This window comes from Bombina bombina, chromosome 5 (genome assembly GCF_027579735.1).
Source record: "Bombina bombina isolate aBomBom1 chromosome 5, aBomBom1.pri, whole genome shotgun sequence".
NCBI classification, from domain to species: Eukaryota; Metazoa; Chordata; class Amphibia; order Anura; family Bombinatoridae; genus Bombina; species Bombina bombina.
This window is the reverse complement of record NC_069503.1, coordinates 269,763,214-269,784,871: the sequence shown is the minus strand read 5'-3', so window position 1 is coordinate 269,784,871 and position 21,658 is coordinate 269,763,214. Positions and strand designations below refer to the sequence as shown.

The window sequence follows — 21,658 nt, the reverse complement described above, 5'->3', positions numbered from 1 at the left end:
TAATACAAACTAAAGCCTGTACAAAACAGTCTATATCAGGAAGTATAGTAATCATTCTGTGAAATAAAACAGAAAGAGCGGAGATTTGTCCTTTCAAGGAACTTGCAGACAAACTCTTATCCAAACCATCCTGAAGAAACTGTAAAATTCTAGGAATTCTAAAAGAATGCCAGGAGAATTTATGAGAAGAACACCATGAAATGTAAGTCTTCCAAACTCTATAATAAATCTTTCTAGAGACAGATTTACGAGCTTCTAACATAGTATTAATCACTGAGTCAGAGAAACCTTTATGACTTAGTACTAAGCGTTCAATTTCCATACCTTCAAATTTAATGATTTGAGATCCTGATGGAAAAACGGACCTTGAGATAGTATGTCTGGCCATAACGGAAGTGGCCAAGTCGGGCAACTGGACATCCGAACCAGATCCGCATACCAAAACCTGTGTGGCCATGCTGGAGCCACCAGCAACACAAATTATTGTTCCATGATGATTTTGGAGATCACTCTGGGAAGGAGAACTAGAGGTGGGATGATAACACCAAGGAAGTGTCAGCTCATCCACTGCTTCCACCTGAACATCCCTGGACCTGGACAGGTATCTGGGAAGTTTCTTGTTTAGATGAGAGGCCATGAGATCTATCTCTGGAAGACCCCACATCTGAATAAGCTGAGAAAACACATCTGGATGGAGAAACCACTCCCCTGGATGTAAAGTCTGGCGGTTGAGATAATCCGCCTCCCAATTGTCTACACCTGGGATATGTACCGCAGAGATTAGAAAGGAGCTGGATTCCGCCCAAGTAAGTATCCAAGATACTTCTTTCATAGCTTGGGGACTGTGAGTCCCACCCTGATGATTGACATATGCCACTGTTGTGATATTGTCTGTCTGAAAACAAATGAACGGTTCTCTTTAACAGAGGCCAAAACTGAAGAGCTCTGAGAATTGCATGGAGTTCTAAAATATTTATTGGTAATCTCGCCTCTTGAGATTTCCAAACCCTTTGTGCTGTCAGAGATCCCCAAACAGCTCCCCAACCTGAAAGACTTGCATCTGTTGTGATCACAGTCCAGGTTGGCCGAACAAAAGAAGCCCCTTGAACTAAACGATGGTGATCTATCCACCATGCCAGAGAGTATAATCCCTGCACCATTGATTCAGCATACAAAACTGTAGAGGTCTCATGTGAAAACGAGCAAAGGGGATTGCGTCCGATGCTGCAGTCATGAGACCTAAAACTTCCATGCACATAGCCACTGAAGGGAATGACCGAGATTGAAGGTGCCGGCAGGCTGCAACCAATTTTAAACGTCTCTTGTCTGTTAGAGACAGAGTCATGGACACTGAATCTATCTGGAAACCTAAAAAGGTGACCCTTGTCTGAGGAATCAAGAAACTTTTTGGTAAATTGATCCTCCAAACATGTTTCCGAAGAAACAACACTAGTTGATTCGTGTGAGATTCTGCAGTACGTAAAGACTGAGCTAGTACCAAGATATCGTCCAAATAAGGAAACACTGCAATACCCTGTTCTCTGATTACAGAGAGTAGGGCACCCAAAACCTTTGAAAAGATTTTTGGAGCTGTTGCTAGGCCAAATGGAAGAGCAACAAATTGGTAATGCTTGTTTAGAAAAGAGAATCTCAGAAACTGATAATGTTCTGGATGAATAGGAATATGAAGGTATGCATCCTGCAAGTCTATTGTGGACATATAATGTCCTCGCTGAACAAAAGGCAGAATAGTCCTTATAGTCACCATCTTGAAAGTTGGTACTCTTACATAACGATTCAAAATTTTCAGATCCAGAACTGGTCTGAATAAATTTTCCTTCTTTGGGACAATGATTAGATTTGAATAAAACCCCAAACCTTGTTCCTGAAGAGGAACTGGCATGATTACCCCTGAAGACTCCAGGTCTGAAACACATTTCCGGAAAGCCTGAGCTTTTACTGGATTTGCTGGGATACGTGAGAGAAAAAAAATCTTCTCACAGGAGGTCTTACTCTGAATCCTATTCGATACCCTTGAGAGACAATGCTCTGAATCCATTGATTTTGGACAGAATTTATCCAAATATCCTTGAAAAACCTTAATCTGCCCCCTACCAGCTGAGCTGGAATGAGGGCCGCACCTTCATGCGGACTTAGGGGCTGACTTTGGTTTCCTAAATGGCTTGGATTTATTCCAATTTGAGGAAGGCTTCCAATTGGAAGCAGATTCCTTGGGGGGAGAATTAAGTTTTTGTTCCTTATTCTGACGAAAGGAACGAAAACGGTTAGAAGACTTAGATTTACCCTTAGGTTTTTTATCCTGAGGCAAAAAAACTCCTTTTCCCACAGTGACAGTTGAAATAATAGAATCCAACTGAGAACCAAATAAATTATTACCTTGGAAAGAAAGAGATAGTAATCTAGATTTAGATGTCATATCAGCATTCCAAGATTTAAGGCACAAAGCTCTTCTAGCTAATATAGCTAAAGACATGGATCTAACAACAATTTTGATAATATCAAAAATGGCATCACAAATAAAATGATTAGCATATTGCAGTAAGCGAATGATGCTAGATAAGTCAGAATCCAATTCCTGTTGCGCTAAATTCTCCAACCAGAAAGTTGATGCAGCCGCAACATCAGCCAAAGAAATTGCAGGTCTAAGAAGATGACCTGAATATAAATAGGCCTTCCTTAGATAAGATTCAAGCTTCCTATCTAAAGGATCCTTAAAGGAAGTACTATCTTCCATAGGAATAGTGGTACGTTTAGCAAGAGTAGAAATAGCCCCATCAACTTTGGGGATTTTTTTCCCAAAACTCTATAGATTTTTCTGGTAAAGGATACAATTTTTTAAACCTTGAAGAAGGAATAAAATAAGTACCTGGCTTATTCCATTCCTTAGAAATCATATCAGAAATCGCCTCAGGAATAGGAAAAACCCCTGGAGAAACCACAGGAGGTTTAAAAACAGCATTTAAACGTTTATTAGACTGAACGTCAAGAGGACTGGTTACCTCAATATCCAAAGCAATTAACACTTCTTTTAATAAAGAACGCATATACTCTATTTTAAATAAATAAGTAGATTTGTCAGTGTCAATGTCTGAGGAAGGATCTTCTGTAGCAGATAGATCCTCATCAGAAGAGGATAAATGATTATGTTGTTGGTCAATTGAAATTTCATCAACTAAATGAGAAGTTTTTAAAAGACCTTTTACGTTTATTAGAAGGTGGAAATGCAGACAAAGCCTTCAAGATAGAATCAGAAACAAATTCTTTAAAATTTACAGGTATATCATGCACATTAGAAGTTGAAGGAACTGCAACTGGCAATGTACTATTACTGATGGATACACTATCTGCATGTAAAAGTTTATCATGATAACTATTACAAATGACATTCGGCGAAATAATTTCTACAATTTTACAACAAATGCACTTAGCTTTGGTAGAACCGATGTCAGGCAGCAATGTTCCAGCAGAAACTTCTGAGGCAGGATCAGATTGAGAGATCTTGCAAAATGTAAGAGAAAAAACAACATATAAAGCAAAATTATCTATTTCCTTATATGACAGTTTCAGGAATGGGAAAAAATGCAAATAGCATAGGCCTCTGATAGAGAAAAAAGCAAGAGGCAAACATCAATGGGGTGTTGAAATAATGAAAAAGTTTGGAAATGACACACTCGCGTCACTAATGACGCAACCGTGTAAAAGGTCTCGGCATCAAGTATGACGCCGGAAATGACGAAGTTGCGGCATAGACGTATTTTTCCACGCCAAAAATATTTTCACGCCAAGAATGGCGCAATAAAGTTTAGCATTTGACGCACCTGCGGCCTAATGCCGCCCGCAATTTCAAAGAAGTAGTCAATTGAAAAAAGACTAAACCCCAGGTAAGAAAAAAAAAATTTCTTTAAAAGATGTTAATATTTCCCAAATATGAAACTGACAGTCTGCAGAAGGAAATACGTGAACCTGACTCAAGGCAAATATAAGTACAATACATATATTTAGAACTTTATATAAATGCATAAAGTACCAAACCATAGCTGAGGTGTCTTAAGTAATAAAAAACATACTTACCAAAAGACACCCATCCACATATAGCAGATAGCCAAACCAGTACTGAAACAGTTATCAGTAGAGGTAATGGTAAATTGAGAGTATATCGTCGATCTGAAAAGGGAGGTAGGAAATGAATCTCTACGACCGATAACAGAGAACCCATGAAATAGACCCTCGTTAGGGAAATCATCGTATTCAATAAGTGATACTCCCTTCACGTCTCTCTGACATTCGCTGTACTCTGAGAGGAATCGGGTTTCAACAATGCTGAGAAGCGCATATCAACGTAGAAATCTTAGCACAAATTTACTTCACCACCTCCATAGGAGGCAAAGTTTGTAAAACTGAATTGTGGGTGTGGTGAGGGGTGTATTTATAGGCATTTTGAGGTTTGGTAAACTTTGCCACTCCTGGTAGGATCGTATATCCCATATGTCACTAGCTCATGGACTCTTGCCAATTACATGAAAGAAACCTCAATAACAAAAATGTTTTTAAAAAAAAAAAATATATAGATAATCCCTTTATTACCCATTACCCAGTTTTGCATAACAAACACTGTTATATTAATATAAATGACAGGAATAAAACGGCGAATCTCTAGGTGCTTTAAATCCAATAAATTCTTTATTTAGGAGAATAAAAGCATAAAAAACAGCAATGTAGAAGGTCACAGCATATAGAAAAATGTCCTACGTGTTTTGGCAGATCTCTGCCTTATTCATAGATATAATGTTGGTAGAAATTACCGAACTTAAATAGACATGAAGAAAAAAGTGTAATTAGAAACTGCTGTGGCCTTAAAGGTACATAACACATCATGAATGAAGCACTGAAACCTATTATATTTACAAAAGTAAAAGAAAATAAGCAACAAGAATATTATACATGTGTACATATACAAACACACGTCACATAAACAAAATATAATCCTAATTGTTAACAATGGCTCAATATTAATGATACTTAATAGTGCAATCGATATTAGAGCCCTGTAGTAATATATACAGTATGTAAATAATGTAAGACCATTTAATATAGGATCTAAAAATCAGGGAAAATATTTAGACTATCTGAATACCCCAAATACAAATCAATACCTATATCAGTACGGACTCCAGCGAATCAAATCAAAAGAGTTCTCCTTTTATGGGAAAAGGAATATAGTGATAATACATAAACACACTGCTAGCATATATAAAATTGAACTTAACAAAAAAAAAAAATTGAACTTAATAAAAATCCATAAGGACATGGTTGATACATTCAGAGCTTTATTTAATCGTACACACAACAGTTTAAAACTAGAGTCAGCAGGGGGTGGAGCTAGCTTTGGAGCTGAACGGTCGCATCTTGCTATAGCTCTAGCTATATTTTACAATTATTTGGATATTAGACCGTTCAGCTTAGCTCAATTTGAACGATTGGTGTGTCTCATGGTCCGTAGTACCAAAATGGGCAGTACAGAGATTAAGGGACATTGATGAAAGAAGAAAACCACACTGTACTATGAAGCCTTGCACTGAGTGTGCCAAGGAGCGGCAATTTTCCAGCCCACATGGAGACATAATATTGGAGTTATCTAGCTTTGAGAGCAGACTACTAGATCTCTTTTTTTTTTTTAATTTTATCTTTTATTGGTTTTTCTTACATAATACAACAGAAAAAAAACCATATAATTCGATATATAATTTGACATAGACAGTTTACAAGGAATTACAACATTCCTTGTGTTCGAAGACCTTAACCATCTATGTAATAATAGGGAAGACCCCTAACCCAAAATATCATGGATAATAATTATCTAAAGGAATCCTCAGTTTTAACTTCAAAAGTTCCTGTTTTACATGCCCTGCTACATTTAAATATGTTCCGATATCAGTAATCTGTTTAAGACTAAGGCCCAATATAATACAGAGGCACAATTAGATATCGACAATATAATCAAGAGAGGAAGAGGAAGAAGAAAAAAAAAAAAAAAAAAAAAAAGGGGAGGAGGAGGCCCCCTCTCTCTCAAGCCCCCCCTCTACTCCCCCACGTCCCCCCCCTAATCTTACCAGATATTCAACAACACAATTTCAGTGTTTCTAAATGGAAAAATTAGATAATCAATTTCTCTAGGTGGAAATATTCTAATAAATTTAGACCATTTTTTAAAGAAGTTGCATATTTCCTTCTCTGAGTTCAGGTCTGTAGACTACTAGATCTCTTAGATAACCAATTTCTGGAGTTGGAACAAGGTGTAATCTTAGCATTTGCTTCATATACTGCTGACACCGCAATTAAAGCTAGACAACGTGGGACACAGATACGGGAGCTGACTCAAGATTCAATTGGGCCCATAGGGACAGCTGAGACTAATGGAATCCGGGCAGCTGCGGAGGAGGAGGTTGTAGGTATTAAATTTAGTAAACGTCAGGAGCATATTCCGCCTTCTGATGTCCTCGCTATGGCACTTGATGGTGGACAGGCGCTGATCCACAGAGCACATCACCAAAACAGCCCGACAGTCCTAGAGGGCGATCTAGCCCTGAAGCTGGAGGGTGGACTGATGCAGTGGGAGACCTGGGAATCAACACAACCAGACCCGGAGCAGGACCTAGTTGACACCTGGGTATTGGACAATAACTTTTAGCTGTGTGACAGGTTCTCTGGGACCCGCGTTTACAGAGCACCTAAGACATGAGAGACCGCTAAAGAAAGAGGGAGATCAGCCTGAATTCTTTTAGAGTGGTGCTTTTGGATTTCCTGGGAACTCTCCTGTTCTGGCTGCAGAAAGAGGAGGTATAAAGCGGCCAAAGATCCCTAGAGACATTGGATAAAGGGTCTACTATACAGCTCTCTCCCAAGTTCTCATTAGACAGAAAATCTTACGCTAATGTGATTTCCCTATCACATCTCAGCTGCCCATATATATATCCTGCAGGACTGAGTTGTAAGCGCATAATGCCTACATTGGGAGAACTCTAGCTTTCAATATGACACGCAAACTAAGATATCCATCAATCTTGTTCTTTTTTATTTGTACTTTGATTATCTGCACAATTGCGCTTCTGGCACAACTGTTCGTTTTATACACTTTATGTTTGCTCCTTGTGAAGTGTGTGATTTTTATTGTACTAAGGGGGATGCCTTAATATGCCATTAGATCTAGTGCTCTGATACGCATATAGTGTCAGTAATTAACAGAATTTATAATTGAGAGAAGCCTGCTCCAAATGACAGTGCTGATGCATTCGTCAGAGACTCACCAATTTAGATAATGTCTGCTTTTTGGAGGACCTGTAGATATATACTAATGTATTATACTTCACTCCATTACATGGTATCTAGTGAGGGTGGTGTATATGTTTAAGCTGTATTTAAATATTAATATATATATGCCGCCAAAAGTGTAAGTGCTTAAACAGTTTACACTGCCCCTGACAGATCTGTGCTCACCCACAAACCAGCACAATACAAGGCAAAGACACAGTAGGTTGTCAGCGGCTTATAAGAGAGGAGTGGGCTAATGGACCTCCATTATTCTAAGTGGTCACCAACTACGAGGGTCAAGGATAACTAGAGGTATTGGTTAAATGAACTGCTATATAGTTATCTCACAAGCCCTTATAAAACAGCAGGTTATATATTGCAGTGACTAGTTCCTCACGCTTGAACCGAATATTTAGATGTTCAACAGGACTGAGCCATAAGTTCATGGAGCCTACATTGGGAAAACTTTAGCCTTAAATATGTTATACACCCTGAGTTGGATAGACTGTCTTCTCTCTATGTTAAAAGGTTTGTTTTTTCAGTTTGTTCAATGGATGTAATTTTACAAATTTTATTGTTTGTAATATACATACTAATATTGTTACTGCAATTTATAAAGGTCTTAAAGGGACAGTCTAGTCAAAATGAAACTTTCATGATTTAGATAGGTCATGCAATTTTAAACAACTTTCCAATGAACTTTTATCATTAAATTAGCTTTGTTCCCTTTGTAGTATTTTTGAAAAGCTAAACCTAGCTAGGCTCAAACTGATTTCTAAAACGTTGAAAACCGCCTCTTAGCTCAGAGTATTTTGAAAGTTTTTCACAGTTAGACAGTACTAGTTCATGTGTGTCATATAGATACCATTGTGCTCACTCCCGTGGAGTTATTTAGGAGTCTGCACTGATTGGCTAAACTGCATGTCTGTCAAAAGCATTGAGATAAGGGGGCAGTCTGCAGAAGCTTAGATACAAGGTAATCACAGAGGTAAAACATATATTAATATAACTGTGTTGGTTATGCAAAACAGGGGAATGGGTAATAAAGGGAGTATCTATCTTTTTAAACAATAATAATTCTGGTGTAGAGTGTCCCTTTAAACCTGAGGTATATGGTTAGAATATACTTGCAAGCTCAATGGATACATACTGGGGACGCCTACTAGAGTCTGTTCTGTTTATAGTTCTAGATATTTTATCTGTTGGCATCTGGTGAATCTGCCCTAGCCTACTAGGCATGCATACGTGTCTGTATAAACAAATAATAGCTGAATAGGTATAGAATTTGTTTTCTTTTATGTTATGTCAGTGAGGGCCGTTACCTACATTTCAATCTTGGTGGGGATTAGCATGTATTTCCATGTTTTATATGTCTGAGCTGTGCGACTCACTATGCTAAATACTCCTTATAGATTTTCTGCTAGTCCAGCTAGAAATTATGTTTAGTCTCAACCTATTCTACGATAGTTTACTCTCTACTAATTCAGTATAGGATAGGAAAGTTATACATGTGATACTTCTGGCCAGAAGACATATATATTTTTGACTTTAAGTTGATATCTGTATATAGATATTAAAGTAAATAGCACACACATAGTTCACAGTATGGTCTATATTGATTTTGCACAGCCACAGGTAATTTTTTTTTTTTTGGTTGATGTGGGATTATAATGTAACGCTGGTTAATATGTTAATATATGTGTTAGAGGGTGATAAAATGTTATAGCTACAAAACTTAATAAAACCTAGGACTGTGAAATTGTTCTGAACCCACTTGGTAATGGATATACAAATGTGGTAGCCATATAATATACTGAATCAACTATTCGAACTTGAGCTTTTTGCCGCAGGGTATAGGGCCCTTACATTCCTTACATTCTACTTAACATCTACACAACAAAGCTTTGTTCTGCAGATTGCATATAGGAGGCTAGATACAGACTGATTCAGGGTCGGATGAGTTATATTCATATTAGGTTGCTTTATCACATACCTACCCCCAGCCATTACCTTTTCATTTAACCCCACTAGAATACATACACAGTCAGAACCTTCTAAAGGTTACTTTTTGGCTATGACGGGAATCAGGGCAGCCAAGATATATACCTCAACAGAATCTTTCAGACATCCTATAACCTATGCTATTCTTTTCATTAAGAGATATATATTTTAATATTTCTAACGATTTTGTCTTGAGCCATAAAGTATTGTTTGCCACTCCCGTTCCGGCCTCCCCAAAATAAAAAATATAAATATGACCATTGGTTATAATACTACTTTCAAAGTTGAAATAGGTACAACCTTTACTTGTATTCAGATTACAACCCTATAGTCCCTATTTATATATTTTATCCACTCCACTCTAGCCTACACTTTACACAGGTATTTTAGTCTCCATAGTACTGTTTAACCAAGTCCGCACCCCCCACCACCAAAGGCTTATTATATAAGCATAGGAAAAGGCATCCTTAAATTTGTCAATTTTTCCCCCCTGAAATCCCCCTCAGTTAATAGACAATATATTAGGGGCCCATGAGAACCCCTTGTCTATTATTTTCTGGGGATAATATTTACCTGACTATGTAACAATTTTGAAGGGGATATATAACTATTTATACACCGAAAAAAAATTAAATAGGAGGTATGATACTAGTTACTTAATGTTTTAGATTGCAGACCATTATATTTCTAGATTTCAATATATTGTTTAATGCAGCATTAACTTATGAGGAATGCTATATAATGTATCACCTATGTTATTTCATAATGTCTGTATGTTTTGTTTTTTTACGTGACAAGTTTGAGAGATGTACTATTTTGATCTGCAAATCTGTTATTCTCTAATACCTCAATAAAAATTATTATTTTAAAAAAAAGTCAGCAGTTTAAGGTGGATGCCCAACAGCAGATTAAACAGTGGAGAAAATTCAGGACATGGTGATGGTTAACCAAAAACAAACAATACGTAAAACGGAGTTCATATGGGTACCATATGGCACAGTGTAGTCCGTTTTAGTGCACATGATAAAATTGTAAGAACAATGTGTGCCCTGATTGTTGACTCCAGGCAAGTGCGGGCAAGGTTATGGCATTCATATTTTTGGACGAACAGGTATTTTAAAGGGGCAGTAAACCTAAACAATAATGTTATATAATTCTGTACATAGTGCAGAACTATATAACATTAATTTAGTGCCAACTTTTTACTTCAAAGTATTTTAAAAAATTTTAATGCCTGATCGGGCCATTAAACTCATTGTAGCTCGCTCCTGCTACCAGACGGGAGTGAGGTACATTGAGTTTAATGGCACAATTGTGCCAGCTGTGACTAGACAGCGTGCCGCGATGCGCTTCTGAAAAGACCAGACCCGCTCAGTAGAGCCAGGAGTGGCGTTCTACAAATTTCTACTTTGGCATTAAAAATCTTTCAAATACTTTGAAGTATAAAGTTGGCACTAAATTAATGTTATATAGTTCTGCACTATGTGCAGAATTATATAACATTATTGTTTAGATTTACTGCCCCTTTAATGATGGACTTGTGGCAGCATCTAGAGGCCATAACAGTTAACTACTGTGCCAGCTTAATTGAAAAACAGTACAAAGCAATTAAAGAGAAACAGTGTGGTAAGTTTGGTCAGGAAGCACTGTTCTACTAAGAACTATGCTACACATGGCTGCCTTTGCTGAAGCTGAATTCAAATTGCTGGATTACCTCCAGTATTCACCAGACCTTGCAAATAGTGGCTATTACTTGTTCTCACATTTGAAGAATCACTTATGAGGAACAAGTTTTGCAAGTTATGATGACGTGGGCTAGCTATTCATGAGTTGCTGTACACTCAAGAATAAACTAATTTTTTAAAAGGCATAAATGATTTGTAGAAGTGTGTTGACTTGAAGAAGGATTATGTTGGGAAATAAAAAACAAATCTTGGGTCTAAGTGCTTTGTTTCTATGATTAGGAATTATTGATCTACCCTAGTAAAAAGCACAAACTATGACATAGCAAGAGGTAGAAATCTTGAAACTTTATTCAAGTTAACAAAAAAACAAATTCAGAGTTGTAAACTAAATCTGTAAACTTGATTTCCAAGGATGGTTTGAGCAAAGATAAGAAGCTCCAAACATAAACTTCAATTATCATGTAATATAAATGATCTATAACACATATCTATAAATCAAAACTGGAAATTATTCACTTTGTAATAACGTTAATAATAACAGTGTTTCATACAAATTAGGCATTTGCTGGCAGTTATCGAAATATATAAAATACCATACTAAAGTCAACTACTAAGAAAAAGGGTTTAGACATTTACCTGTGTTGTAGATAAATCTTTAGATAAAACCACAAGCATGTTGAATAACAATTTTTTCATTTCAAAATCTTCATGACTGTGCAAAAGTTTGAGATTTTTAACCAGAGGGTTGTGACTTTTAACTGAAAACAAAAGAAAACATAAGGTAAACAAAATATTATTTGTAAAACAATACTATATGATAGCAACTTGGATATACCAAATATGTTTTGAAGTTAAATATTTCTGTACATAAGAGAGTACACATTACATATATATACACATATACATACAGGTATATATATCTATTAATTTTTAAAAACGATGCTATAGGCATAGAAATAGGGTGCGCTAGGGGGTGTTGGTGTGCAACTAGTTACTTGCGTAGAGTAGTTATATAAGCATATATATGCAATGTCAATATAAGCGTGACATATAACAATGTTAATATTGATGTAAAATATAAAGAAATAAAATAACCTCCCAGAGGTAACAAAAAACAAAACAAAAAAACAACAACAATAATGAAAAACTGTGTAAAAATAAATATTATAACACTTGAAAGTGATAATCAATGTGAATATATAAAAAATGTATAATATATAGGATATAAATGAAATAAAGTTCCCAAGAAAAGGTAAAAAAGTTCGTGAAGGAGCGAGAAAACCCGCTGTGATAAAAGACAATTCTAATGTGGGCTTCTTTTCTTGAGGCCGATGGTGAGTCAGTAGAGCTAGAAGATGAAGACAATAAGAAAGCGCCTGATGGTGTAGATAACTCAAAACATATGTAGAGCAGTGTATGTAAAACAGGTGAACAGGTACTCACAAGGATAGTGGCACTCGATATAAGAAGTGCAAATGAGCAGGCTGACATTTAACAGCAGTCAGTACGCTGGAAGGATGTAATCTTGGTGGCAACAGGACCGGCTGCTGGCTCTCCGCAACAGGAAAGAAAACTCCTTCCGTCTGTGTGTGGCTGTTGGAACAGTTCTGGCAGAGGGCCCGAGACCTGATTGCGCCGTGTGCGCTGCAGCTGATTGGAAACCAATGCTGGGAGTATAATACCAACGATAGAGATATGGTTCACTCTTCTAAGCAAAAGGAATACTTACGACATCCGTGTATAATAAAAATATTAATTTATTTGAGCTAAAACAACGTGTTTCTCGGCCGTAAGCTCTTGGCCGTTTCCTCAGGTTAGAACAACCTGAGGAAACGGCCAAGAGCTTATGGCCGAGAAACGCGTTGTTTTAGCTTAAATAAATTCATGTTTTTATTATACACGGATGTTTATTTATTCCTTTTGCTTACTCCCAGCATTGGTTTCCAATCAGCTGCAGCGCACATGGCTGCCAGCAAGATTACATCCTTCCAGCGTACTGACTGCTGTTAAATGTCAGCCTGCTCGTTTGCACTTCTTATATCAAGAGTGCCACTATCCTTGTGAGCACCTGTTCACCTGTTTTACACACACTGCTCTACATATGTTTTGAGTTATCTACACCATGAGGAACTTTCTTTTTGTCTTCATTTTATATATATATATATATATTTATATTTAAAAGATGTATTATTTAACAATAAATCAATTTATTTAGATCTGTAGAAGTGAAAAATTCAGGTATCATAGGTGTATGCTACTTGTGCTTTCATAGCATAGGTAAGAACTCTTTAAAAAGTCTTCAGGACACTTTCCCTTCCTGTATATATCCGTCCTGCCAGCATCGATTGACATGCAGGCAGAAAATAAGAAAGAGGTTTAACTCCTATACACATTGGATCGATTTCAATCTAGTCAACCATGTTTTTCAGCTATTTTCAAGCATCTGAAATATCTTTTTTAATCATCTGAGCACTCACAATGCCAACGACGACACCTTTCTCGTATTTAAAAAATAGCAGATTGGATATCAGAAAAAGCACACATACTATGCATTGCCAGCATTAACTTCAGTGATCACAATCCACCCAACCACAAGTTATGGACAACAAATTGGACAAATCTAATTCAAAGGCACTTGATAAATGCTCAACACCCACAGACTGAAAGGTAACACACATCTGTGCATGCTTGGACCTGATAGTGCTTTCCAAGTCAACAACTGCGATGGCCCTTTGTCATGCCAAATAAAAAATAAACAAATACTTAGCACATCATCTCCACAATTTTAATGAAAAACACAAAGAAAAGATATCTACAAAACTTTGACAATTATGACTTGCAGAAAGTGGGTAGCCTGCCAAGAAAGGAGAAAATAATTGACCAGCAAATAAAGGATGTGAAGCCTGGTCAGTGTTTTGAGATGGCTGGGCAGCCTGGAGAGAAATTTTATTTTTTCATGCATCAATATGGTTTTACGGTGATCAAAAGCGACTATCAGTTGTTAACAGTGTCGTTGTGGCGAAATGGAGATAAAATATTGTGAGAGTTATAAAGGTTAGCTGTGTTTGATTCAGTAAGATTGTGATCTTTTTGATAAAAATAAAAATATAACATTGATCTTGTTTTTCCAATAGTGAACAAGAATTTTTGAAAATTTGGAATTGAGGACATTATCAGAAGTTATATCGAAGAAAAACCACACATAATATCCAAGAAAAAATTGGACTCGCCATTAGTATTATATATGCACCTTATTTATCATTAGAAATACTCCCAAATTCACTTGTTGTTTGTATATAAAATTGTCTTACTTTATTTCTTTATTTAAATATAATTGTTTAAACTACCCTTGACCATGTATTACAATATTAAAATACAAAACTATTGTAATTTTAATGTAATAAAATAAAAATAAAAATTATTTTGTTTTAAAATTATTAAAAAAACATGTAACCCAATACATGTAATCTAATCAATAAATGCATTTTTTTTTAATCATGTGTAAGAAAGCTTTATATTTTTTACACGTTCTACAATAATAATAATACAAACACCAGTTTTAAACAATAATACCTTTATCTCCTTCCACACCCCCTGCAGAACTTTTGACTCCTATATATATTCAAAAATGTCACTGTTGACACGTCTTACATTGATGTAATATTGTTAGCTTTAGACTGATAAGCTAGAAAATTAAGAAATATTCCTTCTTCTCTGGTGAAAAAAGTGGAGTGAATACTATGGGGGGTAGTTATCAAGCCGTCAACCTCAAATACGCTGGAATTCCGCAGCGTATTTGTGGCGAGGCTGATTCGCCTTAGTTATCAAAGGCTAGATCCCGGCAAAAGTAGAATTTTGTGACGTAAACTTCGATCCGCCGGACTCAGTCCGACACAGATCGATTCTTACGTCACTCCAGATGTTCCGCACACAAGTGCGGCACAATCTGACTACTTTTGGGAGTTATCAAAAAACTAGCAGGTAGGCTCAGCACTTTTACGGCCCAGCGTACCTGGTTTTCAAACCGCCACCCTGGAGGCGGCGGATCCCATAGGAATCAATGGGAGTCTGACGATAGCGAAAGTACAAGTTCGCTGCTGACAGACATCCCATTGATTCCTATGGGAGCTGTCTACACCTAACACCCTAACATGTACCCCGAGTCTAAACACCAGGGCCGCCACTAGGAATTTCGGGGCCCCTGACTCATCCATTGATCAGGGCCCCCCCCCCCCCTTTGATATGTGCAATTTTTGACCAAGTGACTAAAACGTATATGCACTTTATTCTTAATTGTCTATTTAAACTTGGAAATGTTGTAAAGGTAGTAACATACACACACACAGACACACTCATACACTGAAACACACAAACAAACTCACACATAAGGATTCACATATAGACACTCTAGCAGACACGCAAAGAAACACACTCAGACACAGACACCCAAACAAACACTTAGCACTTGTTTACATTGACCTGACAACTAATGAGGTAAACTTTAGTTTTGTAAAAAAAAAAAGGAGATTTAGAAAACAAAATATGGAGTTCTGATTATCTTTTTGTAAAGGAAGATGACAACTAAATTATGACAACAGCATGCAGTGGCTGAAAGGAAGGGCCCTGAACTGCCTAAACAATAATTTAAAGGTTAAATGGTGGATTGGTTACTTCCGGAAAGGTCTTGTTAGTCTCAAAGTCTGTAGAAAGATGTGAATAATTAGTAGCAAGGTCAAAATGTCCTAAAAAGGAACAGACAATGGACACACACACACAAACTCAAACTTGCACATACACCCAAGGAAACACCAACAGAGACAGCCTCAGAAAACACACAAAGACATACACCCACACACAGAGACACCCACAGAAAACACAGAAAGACATACACACACACAGAGAGACAACCACATAAAAAACACAGAAAGACATACATACACACACTCTCACTGAGACATCCACAGAAAACACACAAAGACATACACACACCCTCACAGAGACACCCACATAAAACACACACCCTCACAGAGACATCCACAGAAAACACAGACATACATACATACATACCCACACACACCCTCACAGAGACATCCACAGAAAACACAGACATACACACCCACCCTCACAGAGGCATCCAGAGAAAATACACAAAGACAAACATACACACACCCTCACAGAGACACCCACAGAAAAAGCTCAAAGACATATGCACACACCCTCACAGACATCCACAGAAAATGCACAAAGACATACACCCCCACCCCCACAGAGAGACCCACAGATAAAAAATACATACACACTCATAGAGACACAAACCAAAGCACAAAGACATAAACACAGACACCCACAGAAACACTCACAGGAGGAAACATTTATGCACCTTGCATCACCTAAATCAACAGTGTGTGACATGCATGATAAAACATTTTTTAGAAATTAAGAGATCACTTTTTAAAGAATCATATTTGTAAATGTGCAAACAAAAATAATTATGTGACTGTGAATTCAAAATTGTACATTAATGAGCTGGGTAGATGGATAGATGAAGAAAAGTACCTTTAAAAGGTTGACATATGTTTGTTTGTTTGTTTTGTCCTCATTTTCCCCAACCAAGAGCACCACTTCAAATATAGTGTACAAATTTTCCCAGCTGTCAGCTGTACTTATGGATTTTGAAAATGCTGTACTCTATATGGTCTTGGTGGGGCCATAAGCTGTGGTACTCATACCATTAGATCTGGTTAAATGCAGGATTTAGGCTTGTTGGTATGTATTTCAAAATTAAGTCATCTGTAGTGTAAACTGAACAGTTTTAAGTTAACCTATCTCATTTCAAACACTGAGCAATCTTAGTCTAAGAGTATAACACTTTATGCAGATGTAAAAATCTTAGATAAAATGCCTCCTTGCATCTGGAAAGTCCTTGCATAAAGGGGCAGTAAACTGGAATGTAATATATATATATATATATATATATATATATATATATATAATGCATATCTGCCAAAAGGGCATCTACCGTTTGTGTATTGAGGAGGAAACATTTCTGCATGGTTTTAAATATAGAATTTCTACAGCATTGCCAAATAATCATAAATACACTGCTGCTAAAAAAAAACAACTACTACCACACTGAAGTTACAATCCAAAATTGCACAAAGAAATAAAAAACATTTGCTAAGTAAGTCCTACCTCCTCTGCAAATGAAAGTGATCTGCCGTCTGACTCAGGCACACACTGTACAAAGTGCCAAGTCTGTCTCACACTGTGCATAGTGGTTTAGTGCACACTAAGAAATCCTCTCAAATCCTAATACTTTACTCCTTGTAATAACATTTCCCATGCTCAATTAGCACTCTGCTGTAGTACCCACTGGTGGCTGCCAAAATGTAAAAAAAAAATTTTTTTTTTTTTTAGTTCTTGCCTCATGGGGCCCCCCTGGCTCATTGGGCCCTTGACAGTAGTCACCCCTGTCACCCCTTGATGGCGTCCCTGCTAAACACCTCTAATCTGTACCCCCCTACACCGCCGCAACTAAATAAAATGATTAACCCCTAAACCGCCGCTCCCGGAGCCCACCGCAACTATAATAAATGTATTAACCCCTAAACCGCCGCTCCCGGAGCCCACCGCCACCTACATTATACCTAGTAACCCCTATCCTCCCCCCCCCCTATACCGCCGCCCTCTATAATAAAGTTATTAACCCCTATCCTGCTGATCCCGCACCTCGCCACAAATAAATAGTTTAACCCCTAAACCGCCGCTCCCTGACCCCGCCGCAACCTATATTAAATTTATTAACCCCTATCCTGCCCCGACAACATCCATAGACAACTGCCGCTCCAGTCCGTTGCTGGCTGTAGACGCCACCGGAAGTCACAGGGGGAATGCAATTGGTGTGAAGCCACAGGGGGTGCAAGCCGAAAAAGCGGCCGGTTCCGCCGCAAAAATAGCAAAGGGAAAAAGATAATCAGCTGCACTGGCGGTTGTAATATAAAAATCCAAAATTTATTAATTCAGTTTAAAAACAAGGTACAAGCAGGCTAGGCAGACAGAACATCCTAACATGTTTCGTGCCAAACACGGCACTTAATCATAGGACAGGTGTTCAAGGTATGGCCCCTTCCTTTTAAAGGGGCCATATCCAATAGTATGCTAAGTACAATTTAAAAAGACAGTACTTGGAAAACCTATGCACTAGAAGGGAAACAGGGGGAGACAGATGCTGGGGCCAAATGGGGAAGTAAAAAACAGAATTTATGTTTACCTGATAAATTACTTTCTCCAACGGTGTGTCCGGTCCACGGCGTCATCCTTACTTGTGGGATATTCTCTTCCCCAACAGGAAATGGCAAAGAGCCCAGCAAAGCTGGTCACATGATCCCTCCTAGGCTCCGCCTACCCCAGTCATTCGACCGACGTTAAGGAGTGTTACAGAAGCATTAGTTATTTTGTTGTGAAGAGCTTATTTCCCAGCAGCAATGCCTGACCCAGCAAGCCAGCGCTTAAGAAGGGCTCCAAGAAAACCGTAACAAGTATCATTTCATAAAGAGTTAACTCTTTTTTTTTCAGCTTTTAGAAACTATTGTCTAATCACCTCTGGAGCCAGACTGCTAATTGATAAGATGAACTTGTAAACTTGTTATCTTAAGTACTGTAATCCTATTGTGGCCTGTCAAAGGACAGTGCTCTCTATCTAAATGTGTGATGGGGGATTTTGTGCTTCCCCCCCTCTCCCCCTGGGAGTGCCCTGTGTGCATGTAACCTTAATAAAAAGCAGGCTGGGCATCCCAGTCCTGAGTTCTTGTTTGACCCTCAATCGCAGCGTTGACTCGTTTTTGTGGGCAGAAGGGTATCCTAGCTGTACTGCAGCTAAGGGAGATTATTCTATATTTGCGAGACTCATATAGAATACTATGGAAAGCAGCTTCTCCCCTCTTTAGCAATAGGGATCCAGGCTACTAAGCGGTCCATCTCTCAGCGAGACTAAGGGTAACCGTAACATTTGGCGGCAGCGGCGGGATTTTCCTGGATTTCCTAGGAGAGGTACAGAACGGATGGAGAGCGCTTACGAAAAATTGAAGCGTACAACCCTAAAGGATTTACTTGAAAGCAGAGGGGGGTACGCCAGCAACCGGCCGAGGAGAGAGCTGATCGCAGAATTGACCGAACTGGATCAGAGCTTCACAATGGCGGAAACACCGACCACGATTAGTGACGAAAAAACCAGGATTGTTCGGGAAAGGCTCTCATTATACGGGCCGAACCCCTCCATGGAATTGGTACAGCAGTTGATGGCGGAGGCGGACGAGGATATACGAGAGACTCGAGCCCACGAACTCAACCTAGCGAACGCACACCGCAATGCTGAAGCCCCGCAGGTAATCATCCCTGTCGAAAATGCTGGGAGGCCCAAGATACCCTATGCAGCATTTCGACCCTTCCTAGAGAGCGAGACAGGGATTGATGAATATTTGGCGGACTTCGAAAGGCAATGTGCCCTGCACCAGATTCCCAACAGAGAGTGGCCCACGATATTGTCTGGGAAACTATCCGGGCGAGCCCTGGAAGCCTTTCGTACTCTGGGTGCTGAGGAAGTGACACAGTATGAGCTAGTTAAGGAGACACTGTTGCGACGGTACGCTGTAACTCCGGACACGTATCGCCGACAGTTTCGGGGCACGGAAAAGAAGCCTAACGATACCCATATGGAATGGGCGCACCGAATGCGGAGAGCGGCAAATCACTGGCTGAGCGGAAGTAAAGCGGTGACTGGGGAGGAAATTTTACAATTGTTTCTCTTAGAACATTTTTATAATGGCATGGAACAGCAAGGGAAGGAATGGCTGCGAGACAGGCGGCCTTCTACCTTAGAAGAAGCAGCCAAATTGGCCGATGAACATTATGACTCCCGTCTTCACGAACCCATGAACTACCGAGCTCCAGCACGGGTCGAACCCAGAGAGGTTTACCGTGCACCCCCTCGTGCTGAATTCCGAGCCCCGGTGCCCACAGGGCCCGTCCGACACTCAGGACCACCCAATAACAGCTCTGAGCGTCCCAGACCGACTTGCCACCGATGCAAGCAACCAGGGCATTTCATGGCTAGCTGCCCCCTTAATACGCACCAGACACCCAGGAATTACAATTACCCCTCTGGGTCCTATCGTCCGGCCCGGGCCCTCTGTGTTAACCAAGAGGCCCCTATGGAGGGATATGTGGGGCCACTTCACGAGGCAGACCCTGTATATGCTGCCTCAGATAACCGCCAGCACCATCGGCAGAGGGTATGGCTCGAGGGGCGATCTACCGAGGGATTGCGAGACACAGGGGCTACTATCACGCTGGTACAGAGTCATTTGGTGCCAGAGCACAAGCGATCCGGACAGACTGTGGCCGTTAGAGTGGCGGGGGGGGATGTGTACAAAATTCCAACAGCTAAAGTGCATCTTGATTGGGGAGCGGGAAAGGGGGCTGTGAACGTGGGCCTAATGGATAATTTACCTGCCGAAGTACTACTGGGCAATGATTTGGGCCCCATGACTTCTGCCTATGCTCCAGTATGCAACAACGAGGCGGACCCAGTGACTACACGGGCCCAAGCCCGGACGGAGCGAGAGCTCTCACCAGTGCGGGAGACACAGGTAAGACCTACCCCGACCTTGCCTGACAGGTTAGGCCCCATACCCTGGGACACCCCAGATGCTTTCGAGGCAGAGTCTAAGACTGACCCGACCTTACAAAAGTACCGGGAAAGAGCAGAGACCAGAGGGGGCGGGGCAGATAACGAAACATTCTTATGGGAAAAAGGGAAACTATACCGCTGGACAGAGAAAAGGGGACAGCGTAGGCGACAGCTGGTAGTGCCCCACAAATACCGTCAAGAAATCCTCAAAATAGGCCACGACATCCCCTTAGCCGGCCACCTAGCCGTTACCCGTACCCTACACCGCATTACTCACACGTTCTTTTGGCCAGGGGTGCACGCTGACGTTAGAACTTACTGTAACACCTGCGATGTGTGTCAACGAGTAGGAAGGCGAGGCGATCACCCTAAAGCCCAGCTAGTAAATATGCCCATTGTAGAGGAACCCTTCAGCCGGGTTGCTATTGACCTAGTGGGACCACTGGCTACCCCTAGTCCCTCCGGTAAGCGATACATTCTTACCGTAGTGGACTACGCTACCAGGTACCCAGAGGCTGTCGCCCTATCCAACATACAAGCGGATACGGTAGCGAATGCACTAGTACAGGTGTTCTCCCGGGTAGGATTTCCAAAAGAAATCCTATCCGACCGAGGCACCCAATTTACGGCTGAATTGACCCAACAACTCTGGCAGGTTTGCAAAATTAAGTCCCTCCTGAGCTCCCCATACCACCCCCAGACGAACGGGCTGTGTGAGAGGTTCAATGGGACCCTCAAGCAAATGCTCAAGACGTTCACTCAGGAATACCGAGACTGGGAACGCTTCCTGCCGCACCTCCTATTTGCTTATCGGGAGGTGCCCCAGGAAACGACAGGGTTCTCTCCCTTCGAGTTGCTCTACGGAAGAAAGGTACGGGGACCCCTAAACCTGATCCGGGAGCACTGGGAGGGAGAGATGGAGGCTGACGGTGTCCCCATTGTGCCATACGTGCTG

The 21,658-nt window shown here is 39.8% G+C and overlaps 1 protein-coding gene across 1 annotated transcript in view; it reads right to left on the bottom strand.

Annotated features, from left to right (window-relative positions):
• Nucleotides 1-21,658, bottom strand: part of CFAP69 (cilia and flagella associated protein 69) — a 292,339-nt gene that overhangs the window by 164,789 nt on the left and 105,892 nt on the right. Inside the window, exon 11 of the mRNA XM_053715703.1 lies at nt 11,652-11,773. Within this exon, the coding sequence (XP_053571678.1) occupies nt 11,652-11,773 (122 nt within the window). The remainder of the gene's footprint in view (nt 1-11,651; nt 11,774-21,658) is intronic.